General features: G+C 53.9%; 3 protein-coding genes across 5 annotated transcripts in view; all 3 read right to left on the bottom strand.

Annotated features, from left to right (window-relative positions):
- NHEJ1 (non-homologous end joining factor 1) overlaps nucleotides 1-2,243 on the bottom strand; it is a 43,308-nt gene extending 41,065 nt beyond the window's left edge. The window contains exons 1-3 of one of the 3 annotated variants that reach the window (XM_032115406.1): nucleotides 1,883-2,243; nucleotides 1,171-1,356; nucleotides 73-282 (exon numbers count right to left, since the gene is read on the bottom strand). In XM_032115406.1, coding sequence (XP_031971297.1) covers nucleotides 73-282; nucleotides 1,171-1,356 — 396 coding nt within the window. In that variant the 5' untranslated portion in view covers nucleotides 1,883-2,243. Of the gene's footprint in view, nucleotides 1-72; nucleotides 283-1,170; nucleotides 1,357-1,618; nucleotides 1,769-1,882 lie in introns of those variants that run through there. The other 2 variants (XM_032115408.1, XM_032115407.1) reach the window with 2 other exon arrangements.
- A 1,347-nt stretch (nucleotides 2,244-3,590) lies between these two features.
- SLC23A3 (solute carrier family 23 member 3) lies at nucleotides 3,591-8,960 on the bottom strand. Its single transcript, XM_032115404.1, has 12 exons — nucleotides 8,089-8,960; nucleotides 7,660-7,820; nucleotides 7,052-7,146; nucleotides 6,642-6,715; nucleotides 6,172-6,353; nucleotides 5,896-6,019; nucleotides 5,433-5,580; nucleotides 5,099-5,352; nucleotides 4,803-4,908; nucleotides 4,561-4,728; nucleotides 4,279-4,374; nucleotides 3,591-4,098 (listed from the first exon to the last, which is right to left on the bottom strand). The coding sequence occupies exons 1-12, from the start codon at nucleotides 8,194-8,196 to the stop codon at nucleotides 3,767-3,769; spliced, it is 1,848 nt and encodes a 615-aa protein (XP_031971295.1). The 5' UTR covers nucleotides 8,197-8,960; the 3' UTR covers nucleotides 3,591-3,766.
- Nucleotides 8,961-9,141: 181 nt separating this feature from the next.
- CNPPD1 (cyclin Pas1/PHO80 domain containing 1) lies at nucleotides 9,142-15,681 on the bottom strand. The gene is given in 9 exon segments (XM_032115405.1): nucleotides 9,142-10,597; nucleotides 11,098-11,215; nucleotides 11,471-11,532; nucleotides 11,711-11,839; nucleotides 11,930-11,976; nucleotides 11,979-12,049; nucleotides 12,629-12,710; nucleotides 15,140-15,242; nucleotides 15,429-15,681. Coding segments are annotated over 9 exon segments (1,314 nt in total). The 5' UTR covers nucleotides 15,498-15,681; the 3' UTR covers nucleotides 9,142-9,964.
- Between the last annotated feature and the right edge of the window lie 12,003 nt (nucleotides 15,682-27,684).

The following is a 27,684-nucleotide window of genomic DNA, read 5'->3' as shown; positions in this document are numbered from 1 at the left end:
AGCTCCAAGCATAAGGGGACGATCCTTAATTTTGGCCATTCCCCTCCCTGAACTCTCTGCAGCTTCACTCACCATCTCCAAGGGAGCAGGGCAGCAGTGGAAGTCCCAGTAGAAGGGCAGTCCTGACAGCTCGCTTTTCACGCGCAGCCTGAGGCCGCTGGCAGAGCGGTGGCAGGAGAAGGCAGTGGTGGCATCTGGCTGCCCTGCCAGCAAGGGGCACATCAGGTTGCACAAGTGGTTCAGGAAGGAGGACACATGAACCGTCAGCCGCTTGTTCAGCTCCTGGGAAAAGGCAAGGTTGGGGGCACGGCACAGCACAGCACTGGGGAAAAAGCCAGCAGAAATCCCAGCACCAAAGGAATCAAACTACTGCATGTCCCACAGCAAAAAGCCATCCCTGGGCCTTGGCCTCCAGCCCTCTGACTTGACATTCCTCATTGATTCTCCCAAGACAGCCATGCTGGGAAGGCTCCCTTATCCTGCCACTCCAGGATGGGCAGGGTGCAATGGCCTGCAGTAGCACATCTGTTCTGTGTGCCACCACAAGCGCCATAGCCTGGCTGAGAGCCAACAGCAGGACAACCTGCCAGGGCTGGTGGATGGCTGCAGCCATATGCCCATCCCTCCTGCCACCAGCTGCTCAGCATTATGTGACACAGGGACGTGCCACTCCAATGGCACGTGAGGGCCAGGGCACATGGGCTGAGGAGATGAGGCACAGCTCCATGCATTTTTGGGGTCCAAGCTGACAGGATGCCCCATGAAAGACTGTGCTAGCTTTGAACGTGAACAGAATCTCTCTGTCACTGAGTAGAAGGCAGCCTTGTTTCAAGCTCCTCTTTAGTACACTGGCCCTGGGGAAACCAGCTGCCCATCCAGCCCACAAGTGAAGAGACTGTGCCAGCCCTCTGTACACTGACCCACCCGGCTGCCCTGGGCATGCTAAACAGTGTGGCCCACTCTCCCAGGAGAAGGGTGTTTGGCCAAGTGGGCTGACAGCGCTTGGGCAGAGCCACACAGGGACTTTCCAGGCTGGGCATTTGCACCCAAGCCCAGTCAGACCCAACAGCCACTGTGTCACCAAGCAGTGTATGCTTGCCACCACAAGCATACAGGTATGTCAGCTGCTGGGAGGAGAAAAGGAGGTCCCTGGCCTTTTCAGACACTCACCTTGGACCTTTGTCCCACAGCCTCGACATCTGCACTCTCGTACCAGACACTGCTGAGGTCAGAGATCAGCAGGATATAGCCAGTATCCCTGAAGCACACTTTGGCAAGAAAAGTGGACTCGTCAAAACGAACAGAAGCCCAGGGCTGGGTCAGGAGGCTGCTTTCCAGCTCCTCGGAGCCCTCCATCTGCAAGAGAGCAACCAGGTCTCTGCCTCAACCCCCACCTAGGAAGACCTGGTCCCTGGGGTGGCCCCACAGGGACCGTCAGTTCCACCTGACAGCACAGAAGAGAGGATACTTAGCCAGCTCTGGTCACACATGCAAGCAGCAGAGCTGGGGTGTGTGTTTTGGGAGCTTTGTGCAGAGCAGGTCCTGCCGCAGCTCACAATAAGTACCCCAGACGCGCCAGCAGGCGCACGGCAGTAGAACTGCTGCCTCCCCGCGTTACCCGGTGCTTGCTGGCGTTAGCACGGCAAGATCTCTACGCCCACATTAACATTCTGGCTGCCCCGCAGGCACCGGGCGGGCAGCAGGGTGCTGCACCCTCCTCCTGCTGGGGCATCCCGTCCCTGTGCCCGCAGTGGCACGGGCAGAGTGCCGACAGCCCACTGCTGCTTCCCGCTCCTCCCTAGGACGGGCTCCCCGCCTCCCAAAACACTCGGGGACCCAGCGCCCGCGAGGTGCCCGGGGCTCTGCGGAGCCGCAGCGTTACCCGAGGACACGAGGAGCGGGCGGCCGGAGGATGCAGAGGCAGGGGCTTGCGAGCGGCGAGCGGCGCCGGGCCGGAGGCGAGGGCGGACTACGGCTCCCGGCATGCTGCTCTCTTCCGCGGCGGGCGGGGCCGGGGCACGCCGGGACGTGCGGCTCCCGGCGCCCCGGGACCTGCCATCCCTGCTTCGGAGCCACGGGGAGCGCTGCTGGTGTTGCCTTGCCTGCTCATAAGGACAGCGAACCGAGCTGGCGTGTCCCTCTAGAGCGTCCGCGGTTGCCGCAAGGGGTGCCATGGCCAAGACACTGATGGGGACCGAAATGCCTTAGGACTTCATTCTGCGCTTGCGCCTGCTACGAAATGTCCTGGCACAAGTGCCCAGCTGGGGACAGGGCCCGGTACAGCGGGAGAGGCGGCGGCGGTGCGGGGCTTCTCCTGTCCCTTGGCCCCAGGTTTATTCCTGACCCCCACGGTGCCGGGACAGGCACGGCCAGGGCACGCACCCGCACCACTGCTCTCCCAGGCTGTGCGGGGACTCGGCTGCTGCACCACAGCGAGCCCTGCGTAGCTGGGGCTGCAGGTGCCTCTGGCCCCATGCCTGGGCACTGGGCTCACAAGGCGGCATAGAGCAGCACTGTGCCAGCTTGGCACACCACGCACCCCCAGTTCCCTCCGCACTGAGCTCTACCCTCACCCCAGGCGCTGACTTCCAAACCTCATCACCCATTCTCTGACTGTAATCCCCCACCAGCACTCCATGCACAAGGCCATCTACCCTGGGCCCACAAACTGCCCCCGATGCACTGCCCCTGAGTCTCCCATTTACACTCTTTGCACACACCCCTCCACTCACCCCTGTCCCCAGGAAGCAGGCTGCAGTCACCTCTCAGGGCAGTGCCAGGGCAGGGTGGTCATCACACAGGGTTTGCATCCTGACAGGGTGCCAGGAAACAGGGGAGTAGGCAAGGACTTTGCAGTGCAGGACAGCCTAGGTTGCATGACCAGGCTTGGGGTGCAGGACCCAGCGGGACTTTGGGCACAGCTGAAATTTAGTGTCAGGTGAGGATGCTGGCTGAATGAGGATGAGCTGTGCATTATGCTGCTGTGTACAACTGTGAGGGTCAGAGAGCTGGGGAAAGAGGGCTCACACCTGGGGACCTGCACCTCCCATCCTGCATCCACCTTTGGGTGTTTCACCTTGGGACCAGGCGGAGGGAGATGTTCTTCTCCAGGGAAAGCCACTGTTGGCTAGAGTAGTCACAAGAGCAATGCCTAGGGTGTATTTATGTGGTGAGCACTACTGGGACCATCCTACTGTAGGTGAAAGGGTGTTCATTGTTTTGGGAATCTCAGCTCAGTTTCACCCCCAACCTGGAGCATCCTGGAGTGCCAGAGCATTGATATATACCTGGTGCCGTGGGCATTGACGGGCCATACGCACAACTGGGACACAGCAGGGAGGAGGTGGAGAGCCAGTCCTTCCTGAGCACAGTGCCAGCAGGTGAGCATAGCTAGAATGACAGTCCTTTGGGTGTCCAAAGCACTGAGCCCTCCCCTAGTCATCTCCACAGGATGATGGTGGATTTTAGAGGCACCCACATCCTCCTGCAGTGGCACCAGGTAGCCCTGCCCTCCAGTCACAGTCCTCAGGGCACCAGGGGATCCCCTAGGTAAATCCCATCTGGAAAGGAAACCCCTAGAAAAGGCAAAGTTGGTTGAAGGTTTTTATATCTCGCTCTCAAGCAGGGAAATCAGGTTTGTGTTGGGAGGGTGGAAGCTCAGGTTCCTCCAGTCCTCGAGGCCTTCAGAAATGAGGAGCAAAGTGGCTCACAAGCTGCCTTGAGGGCACAGCCCTGTTTTCACATGAGGCACCCCTGCGTGACAGGGTCAGGCCACAGTGTGCCATGCAGGCATGTCTGTCTGGCTTGACCGTATTGCTGGCTGCAGCTCCCCAGAGCTGGGTTTGGGGAGCAGGTGTGTCCCTTCCCCCGGGGCAGCAGTCCCCTCCTCGGTGGCACTGCTACCCTCCTCCTCTTCCTCACTCCTTGGGCAGAGGAAGCAGCACGGAAAGGCTTTGCAGGAAGATGGCAGCAGCCTCCTTAGCCCAGTGGGGAGGCTATAGGCTTGGCTGGCTTTGCCTCTCTCTCCATGGAGGTGACAGTCACCAGCTCTAACTTTCCATGGCTGCTCAGAAAGCAGCCCTCGTTCCTCCAGCGTTCCTGCAAGCAGGGAAGTAGGCAGTGAAATGGGAGCCCTTTCCTCCAGGTGCATCCTCCCAGCCCACACCAGCCCCAGGATCCTCAGTAGGACTGCCTGAAGGCAGAGCTGGTGGTTTGTCCAATGGACAGATCCAGTCCTCGGAGTGGGGAATATGCAGAGCACCTAGGGCAGCCCCTCACCTGAGACCGTGTTCTCCAGAAAAAATGACAAGAAGCCAGTTAAGAAGACAGGCACCATAAGCAGGGAGAGGAAGAGGAGGTCCAGTGGCGCCCAGCCTGCAGGGACAGTGCCAGAATCAGCCAGGAGGTCCTAGCCTAGCCAGGGGAAAGGGGCAGGAGCTGCCATGGCAGAATCAGGGATTGAAGAGGGAGCTGCCTGCTACCATGAGCCGACCCAGCCTCCCAGAACACTGGAGATGTGTGGTCACCATGCCATGGGACTCTGGGGAATGTCCCTCCTACCTGTGGCCAGGGGAGTCAGAGCCGTGCCGAACCACCGTGGTACCAGCAGTGCCATGAACATGGCAAAGCCAACAATGAAGATGTTCCTCCCTGAGTCAATGTCTGCGTACTGGAAGTAGGAGATCCCCGTGCCCACAGCCATGGCGTAGGTTACACAGAGCACCCCTCCTGCGAGGGGCAGGAGTCAGGCAGTGCCAGGCAGGCTGCAGGTGTCGCAGCAAGGGGCAGGGCAGGGTACCCACCGTGAACTGCCAATGGGATGTGGGTGAGGAGCCCTGCCAGCCTCGGGGACATGCCCAACACCATGCACGCCACGGCGCTTACTTGCACCGAGAGGAGAGAGCCAGCCTGGCAGAAAGAAGAATGGGAAAGTGAGGATGGGTGGCATCACCCCCTGCTCTGTCTCCCGCCCCATCCTGCTGTACACACCTGCCTTTCCCAGTGCTGTCTCGGTGCCTGCCTGGCCATTACGAGTCCCACACACCTGCTCAACTGCCTCCCCATCCCTTGCCAACCCATTTCCCCCACCTTGGCATACCTGTGTGAGGCCAGTGGCACAGGTGTTGGCAATGCTGGAGGCTGTGCCCCCCAGGGTGCCCAGCAGTCCTGCCAGGAGGCTGCCCAAGCCTTCCATGCAGAGCCCCCGGTTACAGGCGTGAGGGGGTAGCTGGGGAACTCGCAGCAGCCTCCCACACAGCACGTAGCAACCCATGGAGTTCATGCTGCAGCCGATGGCCATGGCAATGCCCACTGCCAACGCCCGGGGGGTGAGCAGTGGCCACCTCCACTCTCCTGCAGCAGAGGGAAAAGGGACAGGTGATACAAGTTCTGTCCAAACGTGGATGGCTGCACTCAGCCCTGCTGCCCCCCACCTGCATAGGGGATGTGGATCCAAGGGGCATTGAAGGTGCTGTTGGCCCAAGACAGCTGTGCCATGGCCGGGTCCAGTGATTCCCAGGGAATGTGGAAGTAGCTGAGGATGGCACAGACAATGCAGACACCAGCAAATGGGAACAGTACCTGGAAGGCAAAAGGAGACCCTCAGCAGGGGACCCTCCCCCCCTGCCTGCCCTGGCCAGCACCCCATCCTTGTCCTGTCACCTTTCCCAGGGAGTCATACCACATCTCCCCTTACCCCTGCAGGAAGCAGTCCAAGCTGTTCTGCTCTAACACCCTAGGTCCCCAGCACGTCCCGAGAAGCATCCATGTTCTGGGAGCTGCACCAGAGCTTCTCACCCCTGCCTGTGCTCCACGTCTTACCTAAACCCACACCAAAGAGCCAGGCTTGGAGAGAGAAGCGTGGTGACAGTGAAGAGAGCAGACAAACCACAGTACCGAGAACATGCGCAGGGTGGGAACTGATGACTCTCTGGAGCCCTCCCAAGCATGAGGCCAGGCACAAAAGGGCAGGCGGCAGGACCGCAGGTGTTGGGAGAAGGTGACAGCAAGGAGCATGAGCCTAGGAGAGTGAGCACGGGTCACCACACAGCATCACAGTCAGTGATGAGGCCCCAAATGTGTGCCATGCACTGCAAGGGTGCCCCATCCCTGTCCCACTGGTGAAAGAAAGCCCCAGGAGCCACCCACCAGTACAGTCCCTCGCTCACATACAGCAGTGCTACACCCCAGTTAGTGGAGCAGAAGAAAGCTGCTTCCTTGTATGCAGACAGCCCGATGATGGACAGGCTGGGGGCCAGGACCATGGGCCCGCAGTGCCGGGCTGCCCAGCCGCACACGCCAGACACTCCCAGCACCAACTGAATCAGCCCAGAGACCAGCACTGCTCCAGAGACCTGAAAGAGGAAAGGACGGGCCTGTGGGGCAGGATACATGGAGAGCAGTCCAACACCTTCCCTTGGCGACATTCCCAGGGCCCCAGCAGCATCGCTTGTTTTACATGCTCCACTCACCCCGAGTGCAGAGAAACATATACATGGACATGCATTATGATCCCCGTTGCCTTCGCACCTCTATTCATGGCAAATCCCAGAAAAAGAGACTGGGTGTACAGGGATATGGGTGACAAGTGGAAAGCTGATCGAGCAGGATGGGGACCTCCATCCCAGCACAGGAGCACCCACCTCTCGCAGCGAGTCAGCCCAGCTCCCTGTGTCTCTGCAATGAGGTACGAGGCATGTACTGGCCATGGCTGTGCCTGGAAGGGAATTTTGGAAGGGTGTGATACATGTGGATCCTGGGCTCCTGGAGCCGTCTCCAAGAGCATGCAGCAAGGAGACTGCTGGCTGGAGAAGGACTGGTGTGCCAGCATCCCCATCCCCATTAGCCCTGACCCTGGGGAAGTGACCAGAGATGTAGCAAGTGCACTCAGGAGTGAGTAGCATGCTGTGCACTATCACCAGAGGGGCCAGCAGGCAGGACCCCTTGCTACCCCTCATCCCTACCCCACCTACCAGGCACCTCATCATTGCCATTCCCCTAGCACCAGCATGGCCCAGGCTCCAAAGGACAAAGGCTCCAGAGCTGTGCTCACCATTCCTGTTTGTGCTGGCACCAGGGGATAGGTGGGAGCTCAGCATCATGGCAGGGACCAAGTACTCAAAGGATGGGATTTGAACCAGCGGCAGCCTGAGGAAGGGGACAACAAGCACACATTAGGGAGGAAGGACAGCAAAGGGAACAAGGCTGCTCCAAAAGCCCAGGCTGCCAGAGGAACAGGGGTGGGAAGAGAAGAACTCCAAATTGGCAGGAGGTTACCCCATATTCTACATGTGCCCTAGTACATCCCAAGGGACAGCACATGGAGTATGTGCAGAGGTCAGAGGCTTTGCCAAATCCCATACCCAGGCCCTGTGTGGGCAGCACAGGCACCGGATGGTCTGAAGGAAATGTGTACAATGTTGGAGCAAGGCAGTGAGGAGCTAGAGGGAAAGCACAGCAGTTTTTCTAGAGGTATGTGCAAGATGGAAGGGAAGACTGTGACAGCTGTGCAGAGATGCAGCACAATAAGTTTTCCTTGTGCCCCTTCCCACTTCCAGCAAAGCTCATCTTCCCGCATCCCAGGAGGATACAGACATACCCTGCCATGGCATCACCCTCCTCCTCGTGACAGCTGCTCCCCCTTCACCCCCCCTTGCTCACCGGCTCCCCAGGGTGGTCTGCAGCACTGTGGAGATGCCGCAGGCAAAGAGGCTGCATGCCAGCAGCTTGCTGGTGGTCTGGGCATGAGGTGGCTCCTGGGGCAGGGTGGGCAGCAGGAGGAGGTGGAAGATGCAGAGCAGGGAGGTCTGTACAGCCAGGTGCTGCGCAGGGAAGAGATGGAGCAGTCACAACTCCTTGCAGCACCTAGAGCTGCAGCTCCCCATGCCCAGTCCCCGTGAGAGGGCAGATGCCCACTGACACCAACTGGGCAGCACTCACTACTGCCCACTCCCCTCCCAGCATACACTGACCACAGCCCTACACACCCTTTGCCTGGTAGGATGCAGCCCCTGCCCTGCAATCTGAGAGGATCCCAGCCCTCTCCTCATCATTCCATTTCTCTGGCTGCTCACCCTGGTCCCCCCTTACCTGAAGGGCTAAGCAGCAGTTCACCATCCATGAGCACATCTTCTGGGAGGAGCAGGACGTGAGCATGGGGCTCCCAGCTCCAGGTGCTCTGCCATGGCCCCCATTCATGCTGCTGCCTCCCCACACCGCTCCCCGTTTTCAGTGTAGAGGGGGGGGGCAGGCTCCCAGCCCCCTGAGACCTCCTTGCAAATCCTCACATGGCTGAACTTCCACCTTCCACAGGAGCTGCCCCAGGGTTAGCCATTAACTTGAGCTGGTGAGTAACCTGCCCTTCTGGCCAGGAATGCAAGTGTCACCCTGGTTTGTCACCACACAGGCCAGGTGACATGCAGCCACAGGCAGGACATCAGACACTATTACAGTGCCAACTACCCACAGCCCGGATCCCATCACTGCCTCTGTGGGCAGGGACCGGGTAGGCCACAGCCTTGACACCTCTTCTTCCACGTGCTTAGACTACTCCCACCAGCAGCATCCTCCAGCTTCCGTGTACCCTGCCCATGCTTGCTTCTCCCCAGCACAGCAGCTCCTGCCCTCCCAGTCCAGCCCGGTCTCTAATGGGGGTCTATTTTATCCCCCATTCTCCTAGGAGAGTATGGAATCCTGCCACTAGATAAGGATGCCAGAGCCAAGAGCTGCCTGCTTGGCTGGAAAGGATCCCAAGGGTGCACAGGCAGGGGATGCTCGTGTTTTTGTCACAGGGCAGAGGTGGCTGTGTCAGTGACCTGGCTGAGCCCTTGCTGCTCAAGGGTCACTCATTAACAGGTAAGACTTCAGAGAGCAAAGAGCAGTGGAGAACATGCATTCCCCACATTCCCAAGGATGGGGATCCTCCTCTCTCCTGCTGTCCCTGCCTGCACGGGACCTGATATCCCCCTCCTGTAACCAGAGAGAGACTGCAGGACAGGCCTTGTAGGTCTCCTGGGCTCACTGGCAGCACCTAGGATCTGTCTTGCACAGCAGCTCCAGGAGCAGGCACAGCTGCATGGACATGGCTCCACTCTGGGGCAGGCATGCTGCCAGTATGGAGCAGCTCAGCAGGACAAAGCAGGCACACAGCAAGAACTACTTTTATTGGAAGAGATTTGCATCTACAAAAGAGTGAAAAACAGGTGTAAAATCCACAGTAAAAAGAAGGGGCATTATGAGCTGGCCTGGTCAGCAAGACAAGATGCCTTCTTCCCACTCTGAGGAGCAGTCAGGCACTGTTTGCTCACAGACACAGCTGGGGTTTGGGATGGGGTCACAAAGCACCCCAGATTCAAAACACCCAACACAAGCAGGATAAGGAAGTTCAGCCCTAACCACACCTCATCCCCACCAAGCCCAGCAGGGCCCAGCCACATCAGGGTACCTGCTCGGTGTCACTCTTGCAAGTTCCAAGAAGCGGCCTAACAGCCCCCAAATGTAAGTACTGCTATGACCAGCCAGCTCATTCCCACCTCCTTCAACCTCCTCTCCCCTATCCCAGGCACCCCACCTTCTCACTGGGGTCAGTGCCTTAGCCCCTCCACCCTGCACACACAGTCCCAGCCTCCAACATCCCATATGCCACCTCTGTCCAACACCACTCACTACAGGAAGGGGGACAATACCCCCCTTTGCACAAGCACCCCAGCCCAAAGGCAACCCATATTTACCCTCCAGCTAGTAAGTTCCCACCCCAGCAAGCCAGCTCTATCCCAACCTGCCCCAGCAGCCCCCAAGTGAAGAACATCCCTGCCCTGGGTGGGGGAACACAAGTGCTGGTTTGAAAGTAATGCACAGGCCTTCAGCCCCATGCAGTTCCAAGGATCAGGGGTCCCAGAAGTGCAAAGAAGTAAGTTGTGCCACACTGGAAGGGAAAGGGAAAGGAAGGGGCTGCTGTCCTGTACTCCTAGCTGGGAAAAATGAAGCTCTTGATTCTACTGAGATCCATAGCAGTGTGCAAGAAGCACTGCTTCAGCCCCAGGGGGTCCAGCCAGTCCTCACGGTTAGGGGCTGCATCCCATGTGGGGCCTGCAGTGGCTGAGCAGGTGTGGCAGTGGAGCACCGGAGGAGCTGGGAGCACGGCAAGTCCGAAGGGGCCAGGCTGGCTGGGGGCTGCAGTGGGGCTGGTACGGTTGGATCTCTCACAGGCAGTGGGCACTTTCCGGAAAGGACCTTGTGGGAGGCTCCTGTGTTGGGCTAGATCAGGTGCCTTTGGGTAGGACAGAGCCGTCATCATGCTGCCCCACAGGTAGAGTGCAGTTGCTGTGACACCCCCACGACGTGGCTCCTTGGTCATCTCATTCTCCCCCAGGCAACGGGTGCAGCTGGCTGAGGAGATGTTGGGCAGCTCAGGCTGGGGCTGGCCAGGGGCTGGGGCTGGCTGAGTATCCAGCTGGCACCTCCCCTCCTCAGGGAACAGCGCAGGCCGGGGAGCTGCAGTGCTGACACTCCTCATGCACACAGACCGGTGCACTACAGTGATGGAGGCGAAGATGGCTGCGAAGCCAGTCAGGTACACCACACCCAGGAGGCAGGCCAGCTAAGGAGAAACCAAATGTTAGCCCAGACCCACCCAGCAACACCACCCACCAGCCATAATGCAGCATGGCCAGGATCAACCCGGCAGCTGCGATGGGAAAAAGCATCCCCCTGGATGCCAAGAGCTGGCAGCCACACTGCTAATGGTGGGTGGCACACAGCCTGCCCAAAGCAGGGCCTAAATATCACAAACCAAAATGCCCCAGCTAAAAGCCAACAGTTCCTGTTCAAGACCCTAGCCAGCACCCAGTTGCCTCTATGCCACCACCATGCCCATGTACCATGACTTGTGGGGCTGTGGTCCAGCACAGGGCACACCACCCAGCACCAGGCTGCAGTGCCTCAGGCAGTGCAGCTGCAAATCGGCATCTTCTGACAGCCTCCCTTTTCAACAGGGAATAAATCAAGGTGCTGCTCTCAGTGGAAAAGGGGGTCCTGCTCCAAATCCACAGCCTCCTAGGTCCCATGTTCTTGCAAGCAGCTCCTCTCCTATGCCCTTACCTTCACCACTTGCTGGTAGAACTGGCCCAGCACATGCTGCCACATGGACTGCTCCATGAGGACACACAGATCTGTGTAGGTGAACCAGCCACGCCACATGCCCTGTTTTTCAGCCACACTGCAAGAAGAAAAAAAAAAAAAAAACCAACGGGGAATGGTGGATGTGGTATGCACCTTTCCCCATCAAAGCAGCTTCAGCCCAGGCAGCCTTGGAGTAGACCCTGCTTAAGCTCTGCAGAAGGGAGCCGGAGAGCCTAGCTAAGGCTCACAGGTGTCCCAATCTCTTATTTCACTGCAGCAGGGCTACCTCCAAGCAGGGGCAGAGCCAGGCTGCAACACAGATAAAGGGATCACCCCCATCCCAGACACCTACCGTCCTTCCAGCCAGCTCAGCACTTCAAACAGCTCCCGAGGATCTGTGTAGAGACTCCAGTCCTGTCAGGACAGCAGTTAAAGGTCAGCGCAGTCAGGGCAGGTCACCCAGCACCCAGACACCATCCTTCTCTATCCCTTCATGGGAGCATGTGGTGGAAAACCAGAAATCCAGACTCCCCTCAATGCCTCTTTTCCCATGCTCTGTGCAACAGTTGGCAGCAGTGACAGTTTCACTTACAATGGCGCTCAGGAAGTTCATCTCCAGTGTGTTCATGGTCTGGACATCCACCTTCCCTGCAGCTCCCCACTCGTCGTTGAACACCTCCTCCTCCTCACCCTCATCATACAGGTACTTACTTGCAACCATCTAAAAGTAGCACAAAGGACAGGATCTCAGTCTTCACTGCACTCTTCCAGGCTTCTCTCCAGCCCAGTTACCCCCCTGCCCACCACTCACCATGGAGATCAGGAAGAGGTCTGAAGATGAGATCTGCTGGAGGTATTCGGGTTCCGGTGCCGGAGTCTCTCAATGTAAACCAGTGCCAACATCATGGAGCAGGGCGAGATGCAAGCTTCCCTGTGGGACAGGGCAAGAACCAATGCTACAAACGTCCCAGGCACCACAGCACAACTTGGCTGCTCCCTCCCCATGCAGGCAGTAGGAAGGTTTAGCAAATCACTAAATAGGGCACAGCCTTGCCAGTTCTGTGCCAGCTGTCCTGAGCTGCAGCAAGAGAAAATGCAGGGGATGCAGGGTGGAGAGCAGAAAGCCCTGGTTTCTGTTCCCAGGCACAGTCAGCTCTCAACTGAGCAGCCCTGCCGGCAGCAAGGAATGCTGTGAGGGCTCAGCTGCCAAGAGGAGACTCCAGGTTCAAACCTGGTTACCCACGGAGCTACAGTTCCAGACAGTACAGACTCCCAGTAACAAGAGCACACATGCATCCCAGAGAGCAGGACAAACATGAAGTAGCCCTGCCTGCATCAGGAAATCACCGTGCCTGCTGCCTGTGCCACCTACCCCTTTTTGCTCTTTTTGACACTAATCAGGCCTAAGCACAAAGCCAGTGGCTGTGCCAGGGGACAAAAGTGAGTCACAAGTAAGACCAGAGCTCCAAGTTCTGACCCAGGACATGAAGAGACAGGTTTTGCTTCTTACCGAGATACATGAGACACATATTTCTTCTGGAGTCTGCGGATAGGACTGGGAGCCACTTTCTGCAGCAACTCCACAGCAATATCTAGGACAGAAAAGCACCAAAAAGAGTTAGCCTCATGTGGCACAGCCCACGCCCACCCTTCCCCTTCTCCCCACAAGCCCACAAGGTCTTGGTGTTTGCTCAGCCCTTCAAGTTTAAATTAAACTATGAAGGTAGGACAGGCCTTATCAGAGGTCAGAGACAAGTGAGGAACAAACAAATATGCAGGTCAGGCAGATCACAGCAGGAAGAGGATGTGAGTGACCAAGGGCCTGTGGCAGTGCCAGATCAGCAGGTCTGTGTCACCAGCAGTCAGCTGCGGAGAAACACCCTCCCCTCACCCTGCAGGATCTCAGACAGCCCTTCTGGAGACCTTCTTGGACCTGATGTCAGACCACATCTTCGTGGTCCTCTGCTCCCCTCCAACCAGCAGCATCTTCCCCCTGCAGATCTCATCAGCACCGATCCAGCTTCCCCTACACCACAGCCCCAGCGCTCCCGAGATGATGACGTACAAGGTACCCATGTGAGCAGGAGCCCAAAGGTACTAATGGGGTATCAAAGCAGCAATACAGTGTAACTGCAGCTCAGCCTGCTTTCCCTGCACTCAAGGACGTGCCCCAGCATTCAAGCACTGAAAAGGCCAGAGACTGACATATACTGGCAGATGGCTCCAGCAGCTCCCATCTCACTTCCCTACACAATAGGACCAGCTGGGAGCATCCCAAGCAGCACTATGGTCTGATGCTTGGCAAGAAATGCTTTAGACAGGAAACTTGAAATACATTTTGCTTCCAAGCTCTTGGCTGACAAAGTTGAGAATAGTGTTCATCCCAGCAGCCTTGCATTTCCAGCTACCAGGGGAAGCATCACCACACCCCTCCTTTCTACATCTCTCCAGCAACTAAGAGAACAGCTGCACTAATGAGAGTGATGTGCCCAAAGTACAGCCACCAAGCTCAGAAAAACACTGCTCTAAGGAACCTCCCTACACCATTCAGGCCACACCACTACTGTGGTGTACAACCAGGCAGACATAGCTCCAGCCACCCATTGGCTGCTCCCAGCCTCTCCCACTGCGGCTGCTCTCTCTATGCTTCCTGGCCACCCTTGTGCTACCGCAGAGGCAGTAACAACATCCCAAGGGATCCCTACAGCTTTTGTCCTGATATGAAACCAAATTCTTCAGCCCACAAATCCATCTCACAACAGTGTCCCGCCCTAGAGGGCGCGGAGAGCAGCTGATCAGTTTCCCCATCTCACAGCCATGGCACAGTGAGTGTGGTTACTGTTCTTCTGTTTCCAAAGAAACAAATTCACTTTTCAACTTCTCTCCTCAGCGAGCCCCATACTGCCTTCTGCATCCAACCCCCAATACCAAAGACCTTTTCCTGCTACTCCAGACTCTCCCAACAAGCCTCTGCCTTGTTTGAAGAACAGTGCCATAAACTTGCCATGTAGTTTATGGCAAGACACAGTTGTACCAAGATGGATGTCATAGTCCTGGGCCCACTTTTTTGACAGCAGCTGGTGAAGGAAGGCTGTAAAGCAGATCAGCCCATGAACACATTATCTGTGTGCCACTCTGGCACCCAGCTGCTGGAGCCATGGCATTTCCTGAGTGCAAGGCAGTCCTTAGAGTTAATAGCCCCCAACAGTTTTCTTGCATGACTGTACCCTTTGAACTTTCATCCATGGAACAGTCCCACCTCGCACCCGGGTGTAATGCCAGCCTCAAGCGTCCCTCGCACTGCTCGTGTTGGAACTCGTGACTCCCAGCAGCACCCCGGCAGGTGGCTGCTCTGCCTGGGTCTGCCCTGGCACCACATGCTCAGCATCCTCTTCCTCACCAAGGCACATTGCACACAGCATTCTGGCAACTTCAGACTGTTTCCCTAGCAAGCAGATATTGGAAATGCTGAGACAACTACACAGCGAAGGCCCTCTAGCAAACTACTCTTGCCCCTTTTCCATTCCTCTCCACCATCACCTGCAGCAGCTCCTCAACCTTAACCCAGCCATGTCCTTCTGCTCCTCAACACACTGCTGAATTGACAGGAAAAAAAAAATGCAATCCAGACAAACACACAGCAAGAACTTGTCCCCTTGGTGCTCACAACTAGAAGTTGAACAAAGCTGAGTGTTTTGCAGAGCACAAGCAATTGTCCAAGACAGCTCTTACCAGGCAGAAGTTCACAACCTGCTCTGCCAAGAAATTCCCAAGCAATCTAAAGGACTTTACACACCAGTGAGATGTCAAAAATGCAGCAGTGGGCCAGACAGGGCAACAAAAGAGAGAGCAGAAGCCATGAGGCTCTGGCATCCTGCCCTGCTGTACTGAGTGGGAAAGGCCGGGCAGGGGTGGGATTTGGCACTGGGGAGGAAGCAGGTGACCTGTTGGTCTCGGCCCCTTGGGCTACTTCCAACCCCCTTGACTCAGCATTCCCATCTGGGGACAATCAGCAACCCACCTGCCACAGGGCTAGAGAGATTATCCAGGCTGCAGTCTTTGTCCCAGCCATAATAGAGTCGCTTCCGCACTCTCTCGCTCAGTTGCTGGTGCCTGGGCAGGAACTGAAGGCAGACAGAGGAACGTGAGGAAGGCCCAGAGCACTCCTCATACCGTGCTTTCTACCCCAACCCAGCTCAGGGCTACACCGGGCCGGGGCCTGCGGCCACACGGGGCTCCTCGGGAGCGAGGGATGGGGGGGGGATTGCCCCGGGGGCCTGCTAAGAGCAGGCTGGACCGCGGATACTCACCGTAAACTCCTGGAACCCACTGAGGGAGAAGGCACCCTCCTCGTCCAGCAACAGCTCGTCCAGCTCCATCTTACCCGCTCGCAGGGCGGGGGCTGACAGCTCGCCTTCGGCGATACAGGGCCGGCTCTGAGGGCGCGGTGCCGATCCGCTCCGAGGCCGAGGCCGAGGCCCGGCGCAGCGTCGGGAGCGGAACCCTCAAAGGCGCTCCCAGCCCGACCGCCACCGCCCGGCCTCCTGCCCTTCCTGTTCCGGCGCGGGGGCGCGGCCGCTCCCCGCCCCTGCCGCCGCCGGGCGCAAGCGCGGCCGGTGTCACCCGGTTCCCCCCCCGCCTCCTCCGTCCCCGGGCGCACGCGCAGGGCGGCAGCGGCCGCCGGTCCCTCAGGCGGTGCCGCCCGCCTGGGCCGGTGACAGCGGCATCTCCGCCTTCTCCCCCCTCCCCCCCCCCCGCAACCATGGCGAGCGGCCGCGCCGAGGAGGCGGCGGCGGCGGCAGCGGCCGAGGAGGAGGAGGAGGAGGCGGCGGCGGCAGCGGCGGCGCGTCTGGCAGCGGCGCTGCGGCAGCGGCTGCGGGGCTGGGAGGCGGCGCTGGCGACGGCGCAGCGGCTGCTGGTGTGGGAGAGGCCGCTGCACAGCCTGGTCACCGCGGCCGCGCTCGGCGGGGCCCTCTGGTGAGCTGGGGCGGGAAGGGGGACCGGGGGCTGTCGGTGCCGCCCGTCCGGTTCGTGCCCGTGCCCGCAGCGTGCGACGGCTTTGGGGCCCGCGGTGGTGTCCCTGGGTTCCGGCGGTGTGTGTTCCCACAGCCGCACCGCCGTGGGATATGCACAGCCGGGAGTAGCCGCGCTGTTTTCCTCTGACAGGCATAAACAGGCCCCTCCCTGAGGGGAGAAAGTGCCAGGAGGATTTGCCTTGTCCTGCGATAATAAAATGCAGATGGGCCCAACTGGAGCCTCGCCCAGGCACGTTTCTGCTTAATTTTTGCATCCGTGTTTTTATCAGTTCGTTTCACTCAGTAACTGCGGTCAGAGATCTCCACGGCCTCCTGCATCGGCAGCTGCCCTGCGGCGTTTTATTTGAACCTTTCTGCTCGGTAATCTTTCCCGGGAGGTGCTGATTTTTCACTCGGTTTTGGTGTGAGATTATTCCACCTTTCCTGTTTTCCCTTCTCTGCCTCTCCGCGGGGCAGCAGCATGAGGAGATGGGAGTGTGAGTGGTAGAGCCCAGCTGTGGAGGGGAATGAAAAACATCCTGTTTGTTTGTATAAACAGTGAGTCAGTTTTACTGTTGAAAACGCTCTGTCAGTGGCTTTCCCAGCAGAAAAGGTCAGAAGTGGCCAGGGAAAGAGCTAAAGGTTGGTTGCAGGTGAAATAAGAAGGGGCAGATTCTGAAGTTAGAGGAGGGAAAAGTATGTGACCGAACAACCTTTGAAGTCTCTCTGATGAGGCAGTTTATGTTCTGTTTCCTCATCCATACAATTATCAGAGGTGTACGTGGTAGCCAGGCACATAAACTTTTTTTGGGTTACTCTACCACCTGAAAAGTCTCAGAGCAGAGCTATGAAGTGAGAAGGAGGGGGAGAGGTGCAGGTGAGATGGCAGGGGTGGTAGACAATGACAGCCCAGGGGCTGTGCATGATAAGGTTGAGAAGAGCAAAGAGTGCCCAGAATATGGGACAGCAGAGAGAGATTTAAGTACAGCAGAGGAGGAAAAATCATTTAGGGTCCCATGGAGGATTCAGCCAGCATCCTTTAACTGAAATCCATAAATGAGATGGAATAGGAGGAGATCCTTCCTGAGATGATGTGTTAAGCTACAGAATTGCTGTTTAATGAGAAGGAATACAAACGTTGTTTAGGTTGTTAAAGGTCCTGTAAGCCCATGGAAAGTGCAGCTTTTGTTCTGTGCTGCCCAGTGAGGCACATTTCACTTCCAGGTTCTCTACCTGTGACTGTGGCTTGGTGGGAACCCCTCCCTGCTCTGCACTGTGAGATTCTCCCTGACTCCAGTCTTTGTTTGGTGTATTTGACATTAGTTTCTGGCAAACACTCACTGAAGAGGAGCAGGGTAAAAAAGCAAAACGGCTCTTCCCTCCTGGAAAGGAATGTTCGTTAAAGAGGTGAAGGTGAATGCATTTCCCTGTTTTTTTTTTTTTTTTTTCCTGGAGTGACTTAAAAGCAGCTCCTCTGAACTAGAGAAAAGGATGAATGCAGACAGCCACTGCTGGCACAAGTGCCACCCTGGCACCTTTGCTATTGAATCTCTGTGGAGTGGGGAGATAAACTCTTTGAGTGGCATTGCCCAGCTGTGTGTGAGTAGTATTCTGTGATCTGGCAAGTGGCTTGATCCAGTATGTGGATGAGGGACATGAAAGGTTTTATGTCACAAAGCAACTAAACGATTTAAGTGCTGGCTAGGCTCTGGTGAAACAGGGGGAGGTTTGTGATAAGAGAATGGGTATCTAGAATGGCAAGATGCATTACCTGCTTGTAATGCTGGACCTTGCCATGACAAATGGGATGTAGGTTTCCAGCGAACAGGCCGAGTTGCAAACAGTTTTCTGCTACAGCAGTCTGTCTTTATGTTATCTAGAGCCTCCACCTTGAGGCTTTGGAAGGACTTGTCCGGGGAGCATTAGCTTTGTTTTGCAACCTAGGGAGGAGCTCAGAAGCAGGGGAGGAGAGCACTGGGAGATGGCAGGGAGTCAGCTGTCTGGTGGTGGGCAAAGGCACCATTTGAGAACGTGCTGTGGTGTGAGTGGGTGTCTGCAGAGTACAATGCTTGCTGCAGTAGCCCATAGCAGTTGGATATTTCTGCTTCGAGCCATATCTATTTGCTCATCAAGAGCAGTAATTTGCTGTCTTTTCACTGCCTAACAAGTTCTTGTTTGATTTCTAGGTTGTTTTCCTCCACCTCCCTGAGACCCCTCTTTCTCCTCAGCATGTCCCTTCTTGGCATCCTCTTGTTGGAGAAGTGGAAACCCAGGTTCCTGTTTGATTTCTCAGGTATGTGATGATTAGCACTGTAGATAGTGACACAGTTCTAGCGTTACCAGCTGCTGGGCTATGGCTATGGCCCTTCCTGGACTCTCTTAGCAGTAGTGTAAGTCCTATTCCTATTTTAATTGCAGGCCCAGATACTGGTGCTGCTTCTTATCTGTGTCAGAGGATTAGGATGTATCCTAATGCTCTGGGCATAGGGGAGAATTGCTCCCAGTGCTGAGAAATGCTGGGAGTGGCTCATTCTGAGAGTGGCTAAGGGGCCCAGCTAGCTTGCCAGGGAAGCTAGTGACAGGGATCATGTGTTTCTGCTGTGTCTTTTCTCTCCTGCAAATGTGGCAAAAAGATCATCTCAAGTCTGAGCATGTATGGCCAGCTGAGCTGAGGGAAGGAAAGGAGGGGATGAAAGTGTATTGGTTTTAGTTAAGTTCAGCGTGGGCTTGTGCCCTGAAAGAAGCAGAGCAAATGTGAGCCACTTCTTGTGGCAGGTAGCAGAGTGGATGATGAGGTCTGGCAGCAGCAACAGTTAGTGTATTGTACCTGTACTGAACAGCATCTGATCTCCAGCTAATCAGTGAGTCTGATCACCTGTCTTATCTTTCCCATTTATTGAAGGGTCTGTGCCAACATTAGACACAAAAGCAGCAAGAGGAATAGCCTCATAAAGATGATAGACATGGACTGGCTGCTGTCTGCTTCGAGTGCCTCCTTCTTTGGAGTTTATTAAATGACGGAACCCAGACCTTCCTACTGTATCTACTGCTACTGTTCAAAGGCAGCTCAGGGCCCTCCATCCCTGCCCCTCTACTCCAGGGAGAGTTTCTGAATGAAAGCCCCTCTATATGTGTGTTTGTAAGGTGCCCTTTATTTGACCTAAAAGGGTACTGACTTAAAGCGTGCTTTCACAGAAATCCTGATAAGATTAGATATGTTACAGCTGTAGTCTTGAAACTGTTTGTTCTGTGTGGTTCAAGTAACCAGGCAGTTAAACTGAACTGGCCAATTTAATTTCCTGCTTATTCACATTGGTTTTTAAAGGGAATAGTTTAAAGCCAACCCAAACCACCTCACTTGAAACATGTCCAGAAATGCGAAAGTCTGGTGTCCAGTACAGAATGGTGTCATTGAAGCAGGTGGGGGTGGAATCATTCCAGCAAGTACTTGGCCTGTAAAAGTTGTGTTGTCATAGAAGAAATAGGAAATTCATACTGAAATCTATTTATATGATGCAGAGCCATGAGGAATAAAAAAGAAAAGCAAACAAAACTGCAGCACCAGGGGTTAGGCTCGTCCTAGGCCATCTGCTCTGCTGGAAGTCAGTGCACATCCGACTGTGCCTCTCCTCAGTGTTCTTCACATATTTCACTCCTTCCTGCTTTTCTGCTGCTGACAGCAGAGAACAGGGACACCTTTCTGATGTGCCTGGTTAGGTCACAGCCCTGATTTTGACATGGTCCACTGGACCGTGTTTCCTTTGCTTCCACAAGGAAGGAATGGTGCTCTGCATTCCTGAGGGGCCTCCCGTTGAACTGGTACTCCTGAACACTTAGAGGTTCTTGTTTGGCTCTCACTTCCTGCTGAAGCAGAGCTGTAGCTTTGTGGCTTACCTCCTTAGTGCTTCCTGTAAGCCTTTTCTGGAGTTCTGGGAGATAGGTCAGTACCATATTTTCAAGAGTCAGCACGTACGTACAAGAGTCAGCACGTGTGTCTCAGATGACTGCTTCTAAGATGACTTCTGAAGGAATGCTAAAACCTCAGCATGTGTTTTGCAGTTACTCACACACTGTGATCAGGGTCACACTAATAGCATCAAGCTGTGCGACTTTTTTAGGCCCTTTCAGAAGGGACTGCATATTTTCAGCTCCTGTGCAGGGTATTTTCTCAATATCTACATGGAGTTCTACTTAAACATTATTTAAGGACTTAGGAAGCATCTCCAATTTCTCCTGAAATGGGTATCAAGTAGGGATGTTTTCTGTAGCCTTGCTGTTTGGCAGCTGTGTTTCAGTCAGTGCAGGAGAGTGCAGTGTGGAAGAGCTCTAGCAAAAGTTTTGTTGCCGTTGGATGCTAGTACTCCTTAAAAAGGGCCCCTGCTTTCTAGCTAAAGTTTACATACAGATGAAGAATGTCTCTTGGAGAAGTGTTGAAAACCTGTAAGAGCCAAGGAATCCATCAGCAATAGTTTGTCAGTACCAACATGTAACCTAAACTCCTGCATGGCTGTCTGATCTCTCAGAAGAGTCTGGTGTATATCAAGTGATTTGTATTAATCCACAGTCCAGTGTGAAATGCTGACAGAACGATTTCAGCCAGTTATTGATGATCTGAGGCCAGCTCTGGGTGTCCTGCTTGCCAGCTTAGTTGTGCTGGTGCTCGACAGTATTTCAGCACAGGTTGGAGTTAAGCCTTAACTGAGGGACCCTTTCCTATTGGAAATGCTCTGGGTTTTTTGGGGTTGGGCTGTTCTTGCAACTAGTGTAAGATTCCAATGCTTTACAGTGGCCAGAAGGCAGACTACTCTACTACAGGAAGCAACATACTGTTGATCATAAAGGCAGCTTGTGTTTTGCCAGATAGCTGAGATCACGTGAAGACCCTGCAGCCTGCTGTAATGTTCTGCTCCCCAAAGTGTCTCTGAAACCTTCAGGATCAACTGAGGAGAATTGTTTCACTCCCTCTGCTGGCGTATTTTGGATGGCTGGGATGACTGCAACCAGTCGGAGAGGAGTGGGGTTCCTGTGCCATCCCACTTACTGTGTGCTGGCACATCTGTCCAGCAGAGGTGGTGAGCATCCCAGCACCTCGTTTGATACACTGTACAGCTGGTGTAGCCAACCCTCACAGACTGGCTAGTGCCAGATGTAATGTGTTTGGTGATTTAGCACAGGTGATAGATGAGGCTTAGAGATAGAGCTGGATTTCTGTGTGCTGCGATTAAGCAGCTTTAGATTCCTGAGCACAATAACAAAACACAGCAATGGCAGTTGCAGGAGGGAAGCAGCTGCCCTGTTGGGGTGAAGCTGCATCCATAATATTCACTTTGCAGCCCAGGCTTCCTCCGTGAGCTGCCCCATCCGCCATGCCAAATGTTTCTGGGCAGAAGAGCGAATGGACAGCCCAGTCTGAGAGCAGTTGACTCCTCTTGTCAGGCCTGATTACTGGAAATGTGGGTCACGCTCTCAAAGAATCGCCTCCTCCCTGGGTGATTGGCCTCCTGCTCCACTGTGTGAGCCGGCTGGTGCAGTGCCTGCAGCGGGAGGAGGAGTCTGGCAGACTTGGCCCAACATCCTGTGTCTTGGGAGAACAGTGGCAGGGCTGCTACAAGCAGTAGTTGGTCTCTTCTGTGGCTTGAGCTGGATGGAGTCTGAAGTCTCACTGGGTGATTGCAGTGATGGTTGGTTGTTTGCCTCTTCGGTGCATTCTCCTGAGGGAGTCATTGCTACTCTTGCGCTTTGTGCCTGGCTGGTGACTCCAGGGAGGATTCAAACCCCTTTTTGCACAAGTTGCATTTCCTTAACCCATTTCTGACTATAAGCCTGGTCTCTGAAAATAAACTGTCCTTTATTTTAATTCTGTTTACATGGTGACATGCAGTGGGGGGGACAGGGTTAGGGTTATAACCTCATGCACCGAGTTTGCTGCTGGTCAGACAGCATCAAAGATACATCAGCCCCTGCCAGCTCTAGGACAGTGGGTGGACTGGTACAGGAGGGTAGATCTCAACGAGCTATCACAGCACGAACAGGGCATTGTTAAATACAGGAGACTTATAAAGGCTGTGTTGATAGAAGAGCTTTGGTTGAGCCCTGTACATCCTGAGACACCAGTCAGCTTGCCAGGATATCCAAATCTGTGAGCAACCAGGCTCATGAATTTCAGTTGTCGTAGAATTTTTTTTTCCTCAATGTATCTAAAAGCAGAGCATAATCATACGTGACCTCTGCTATTGAAACACTGCTCCTCTCTTCAGTACTGCATGAACTAAGTCCCTATTTGATCCTCACTGGGTTCAGTGCAGAGAGGAATGGGAGAGCCTTTCCCTTGCTCTTATCCAGAGTGACGGACCTTAGGAGTATAGTTATATCTGTGCCTGTCACAAAAGGCTGTCAGGGGATATAAAAGAGCCCTAAAATTAGAAAATTATGCACAAGACTGCTATTTGTTACTTAATTCCATGGGAGAGGATGGAGACAGCAGGGACATCTCTGGTATTTGTACACAGCATCCTGCCAAGGACGGGGCTGGTCAGTGGGAAATGCAGCTCAGACCTCCTGGTGCCATGTTTAGCTCCGAGATGGAAGCTGAAGCTTTGCCCAGCTCCAAAACTGTGCTGGCAGCCGCTGTGGGAATGGCACTGCCCAGACATGTGGGACACCAGGAAAAGCTGCATGATCCTTGGAGCGGAGAGTCCCATGTTAACACCAGGATACACTTCAGATATGAGTGTCCTGCCATGTGTGTGTTGGGTTGCAAGGTGTGCTGGGGTGCCCAGAGATCAGTGCTCTGCTGCTCCAAGTCTCCAGGCATGCTTCGCTAAAGCCTCCAAGCTCAGGCTGCAAGCCAGCGATTCCTGCTTGCATGAGAGCACAAAGAAGGTCCCCAGGGTCCATCCCCAGCTAAGGATCATACATCTTCAGCTCTGCTCTGTTCAACTGGTAAAAACGTCAGGTTTTATTTTTCACTTGGCTGACTAATCTGCTATGTTCTCTCTACAGCACAGCCATCAGAGGAGCCAGGAGGAGAGAGGTAAGCTCGCAGATGTGTTCCTTGGTGAGTGGGGAGAGTGGGGAAACCTTAATTTAGTATGGTGATCTCACCTGTCATTTTTTTCCTGTTGTGAATAAACTGCATGGCCCCTGCTGTGAAACACTGCTAGTGACTTCTGCACTGGGAGCTGCTTATCAGCTCAGGAGCCACTGTTTGAGACTCCGGGGAAAGCTAGTGTTCTTTCAGTAGCAATAAAACTCAAGTACTTCTGATGTTAGGAACTCTTAGGTTTCTTCCCTGGATCTGTCCTGAGCTATTTTAAGAATCCTCCAGAGAGAAGGAGATCACTGAGACTGACTTCTGCAGGCTGCTCTCTCTGGTGGCATGGCTTGCATCCTTGGCTCTGGTTGTAGGTCTGAGCACCACTCTCTGGCTACCTTGGACTTGGTGCCAGAGGGTGCCACATAACTAGTTACTCTGTGTGGCTTTGAGTAAACTGCTTTGCATCTTGGGCTTGTGGCATGGGGATTCTGTGGCATGGTATCTGCCGCTGCTTGGCTCAGGTGTCTCTTAACTTTCTTCCTGATTAAGGGGAAAAACTGTCTCCAAATCAAGCATCTTCTGTAGTTCAGTTGAAGATGCAGTCAGTATTGTCAAGCCTTTGGTAGGGAACTCTGCTTCCTGGTGCAGCTGTTCCTCCACTCCAGGAAAACAGACCATGTTCAAAGATTGTCTTCTTGCTCTTGTCTGTCTCTAGTGAGGGGGTGACTTCAGGGGCACAACCTCACCTGCTCAGTGTCCCTGAGCTGTGCCACTGTCTGGCAGAGAGCTGGGTCACCTTCAGGCTGTACCTGCAGGAACTGCTACAGTACAAGAGGCAAAATCCTGCCAAGGTAAGCTGGAGATACCTACTCTTCTGTGCAGGGGCTTTTATTTCCATTACTAGTGGCTTAAGAGATGGAAGAATGTAAATTCAATATTTTTACAATTGCTATCCCTGTCCAATATTTGCTGTTCATTCCTTGTAGATTCTGTGCCATGGGAAGTTTCAATAATGAGTAATTGACTTCCAGTATTTGTAAACTGGAGCTGAACTTAACCCCTCCTGTGAATGGCTTGCTGTACTTAATTTCATTTCTTAGTGTGCAAAGGAAGCTCTTAGATTGGGACTGGGAAGAAAAAAAGGGAAGCCTACAGTCTCTGGCCCTTTCACAGGTTCAATTCTTAAGATGGTCCTATTTCACTAGCCAAGATTGTAGCTAGCAAAATCCAAACACAGTGCTGTTCCTGAGTGCATGGAAACTTGTCATTAAACATGTTCTAATGGCTGTGATGTATGTTGTTTGGAAAGGGTTTGTAGAGAGGAGCTGGCTTAGCATCACAAAAAGTAGGACAGACCAACCACTAGGATTGTGTCAGGCTTCCTGGGGTTCAGTGTGCCAAAAGAAGTGGGTTTCTAACACTGCTAATTACTCCTTTTCTGTCCCAGCCACAGGTAGTAGAAGACCAGGTCCAAAGATGCCCATAAAGAGTGAATTCTTTGGGAGCAAAGCCCATAGAGGAACCTTAGCTTTTGCAGACCCTCTCCATTATGAACTGAACTCTTAATTGCTGGATTTTGTCCATATCTGAACCCATGCCCTGGTTTGCAGATTGTCTATTCTCACTTTGCCCCCTCGCCCCAGGAGAATGTCAGACAAGCCATCAGGGCTGCACCATTGTACTTCACTTTTTCCAGGGGATGGAGGTCCTGGTCGGATGGGAGCATGGGCTCTGCTAATGCTTCTGCCAGCTGGTTTATGGCACAGCATGGCACAGCATCTGGTGACTCTGTAACAGGTGTCGGGACAGGACAGTTTTCTCCTGAAGTGCTGAGCTTTACAGGAGAAATGTACAAGTGGCAATTGGCAATATCCCATCCTATCCTCAAGGAATGTAATTTACTTCATAAAGAACTGTCTGATAAAGTTTTGGTTTGTTTTATTGGGTGTTGGGTTACCTTGGTCATCCTGTGCTTGAACCTGTAATGCTTACAGCTTAACCCAACTGAGCTGTCCAAGTTGTGACTGTCAGCACCTGAATGTACTTGGTGCAGAGCTGGCTGACTGACTTGGTTAGGACCATCCCTCATCTTGTACTAACTGGGTTTCTGGCATTGGTTGCATAGATGTTTCTCTCCCTCTTGTCACTTCTGTTTGTTCCTCTCTCTTCCTTCAGTTCTGCATGAGTGTCTGTTCAGGCTGCCTGATTCTGGCTGTAGTTGGACACTATGTTCCAGGCATAATGATCTCCTACATCATTTGTGAGTATAAGCAGCTCTCTTGTCTGACTTAAGCTGAGACATGACCTAACTGTGCTGTTGATAGGCTGGTAAAAGCAGATTTGTAGTTTTCTCAAGGGGATCTGTGCTAGGTGATGAATCGATATACAGGGAATGTGTTCCGGGAAGTCTCTGTAAGTGCGTGCATGCAGTACAACTGCAAAGGCAGGAGAGGGAGCCGTGACTAAAACATTGGTGCCCTCTGTTGCCCACAGCTCAGGCTGTGCTGGCCGAGGCTCCAGGGAAGCAGGGAGCTACAGTCTGTCAGTTCCTAACGTGAACAAATCCATATCGAGAGTGTTGTTAACAAAGCTGCATGTTGGGTAAATAGACCTTTTTCACTGCATCGTGAGTCCCTAATAATTCTGTTCTGGTGCTCTGCTGTGAGCGCATCTGCATATGAGCTCTATGCTGCTACCCTTATAAAAATTTTGGTGATAATTAGTTTTAATTCTCATTTAAGCTCGTTTCAGGACTTCTATTGCATGTTGGGGCTGGAGTGCAGTGGCTGAAGAGAAGGGCCTACACTTCATTTTAACATAAATCTATATTCTATCTGAGATCTGGCAGTTAAACCTGGTTAATCAAGCAGCTTTGCAATGAGTAAGAAGAGCCATGGATGAGGATTTTTGAGCAGTCGGATGGGAAAGCACATGCCATTGAAATATGTTTCCCTTGATGCAGACTTTCTCAGTTGCACCACAGGAAGAGTTGGGTTGTACTTGGTCTGTCTCTCACACTCCCTGCATTCCATGTCCACAGTGCTCAGCATTCTGCTCTGGCCTCTGGTGGTCTACCATGAGCTGATCCAGAGGATGTACACACGTTTGGAGCCTGTCCTGATGAAACTGGACTACAGTATGAAGGCAGAGACGCTGCACCACAAGCATGAGAAGAAGAGTAAGGACCTACCTTCTCTCTGGCTTTTTTTGGTGCTGTATTCCTAGGGTGGAGCTGTAGAAAAAGGACAATAGGAAACCATGTCTGCCAACACTGTGTGGTGAAAGGCTGCAGAGGAATAGGGAAAATGAGGTGGAAACTTAAGGATTATGGGGAGAGCAACTGTGTGTTCCCAGGTGATCCTGAGAACAGCACATGAGAGCAACAGGTTATGCTTGTCTCCAGGAACCCTGTGCTCTTCCACAGGGTAGCAGAAGTAAGGGAAAGTGATGTATAAAGGCAGAAAATCCATTCAGTGTCATGTAAAGCCTTTCTTCTCTTTCTGACAGAGCGACAAGGGAAGAGTGAGCCTGCAGCAGGTGATGAGCCAACAGCAGAGACGGAGAGTGAGAGTGAAGCAGAGCTGTCAGGCTTTTCCCCAGTGGTAAGAGCACAAAGAGATTGGCAGGAGCCAGTCCCTCTTGTCTGGTCTATAGCAGCTTGGGAGCCGAGGTGTGGTCTGAGTACAGCAACAATGATAACACACGGCAGAGCAATAAATCACTTCTTTGCAGAATTCTAAGGGGAGAAGGGCATGTGTTTGATGAAGGCCATCGTTTCCAATCTGGGTATTGAGAATTTGGTGCCACAGAGCTGGTGATGCCGTAGCAGGACAGGGCCAGCCATGCCCCAGCCTCCTGCTGACCTCAGAATTACTTTGATGGTTATGCTTCATGCTCAGAGAATGTGAGTGTCTCCTGAAGAAATGAACACCCCTGGTATAATGTGCAGGGGCTCCTCAAAACTGGAAAAGGGAGTTGAGCAGCTCTAGTGTCTCTTACACAGTTCTCTGCTTTCAGACAGATTGTGTGTGACCTTTCTATATTTGCACCACAGAAACAAACCAAGCATCTTTCTTCACATAGCTCTGGGCATGTAGCTGGGCTGTGAGGTGGGAAGCTTGTTTCCAAAGGAATGTGGATAGCACTGCTACTTGTAGAAGGCTTCGTTGCGCTCAGTGTGAATGCAGAAGGGAAAGGGGTGTTCTCCTTGGTGATCCCAGGAGAGGAAGAAGGATCAAAGCCTTCTGAGACTCCTACAGTCTCATCCCATCTTGTGCTGCCTCTTTTGTGTTCTTCACTGAGAGCAGGCAAAGCTCTGGGCCAGTGAGCTGAGACTGCCCTTCCTTCCAGTGCAGGGACCACTTTGCCGGCATACTGTCCCTCCAGCAAGGACTTCTGCCTGGAAGGTCTGGAGGTGCCCATAGGCAGTACTTGTACTTAGACACACAGGAATTTGTCTCTCTGCCTTCATCCCATGCAGGTGGATGTGAAGAAAACTGCCCTAGCACTGTCAAT

This window comes from Corvus moneduloides, chromosome 7 (genome assembly GCF_009650955.1).
Source record: "Corvus moneduloides isolate bCorMon1 chromosome 7, bCorMon1.pri, whole genome shotgun sequence".
In the NCBI taxonomy this organism is placed as follows: domain Eukaryota; kingdom Metazoa; phylum Chordata; class Aves; order Passeriformes; family Corvidae; genus Corvus; species Corvus moneduloides.
Note: the sequence above shows the minus strand (reverse complement) of the source record. Positions and strands in the feature narration are given on the sequence as shown.

Coding starts and splice junctions, on each gene's coding strand:
- SLC23A3 (XM_032115404.1), bottom strand. CDS start 8,196: ATGAATGGGGGCCATGGCAGAGCACCTGGAGCTGGGAGCCCCATGCTC. Junction 4,375..4,560: donor TCTGACTCCCCTGGCCACAG/GTAGGAGGGACA, acceptor CTGTCCCTGCAG/GCTGGGCGCCACTGGACCTC. Junction 4,099..4,278: donor TCTGGAGAACACGGTCTCAG/GTGAGGGGCTGC, acceptor CCCTGCTTGCAG/GAACGCTGGAGGAACGAGGG.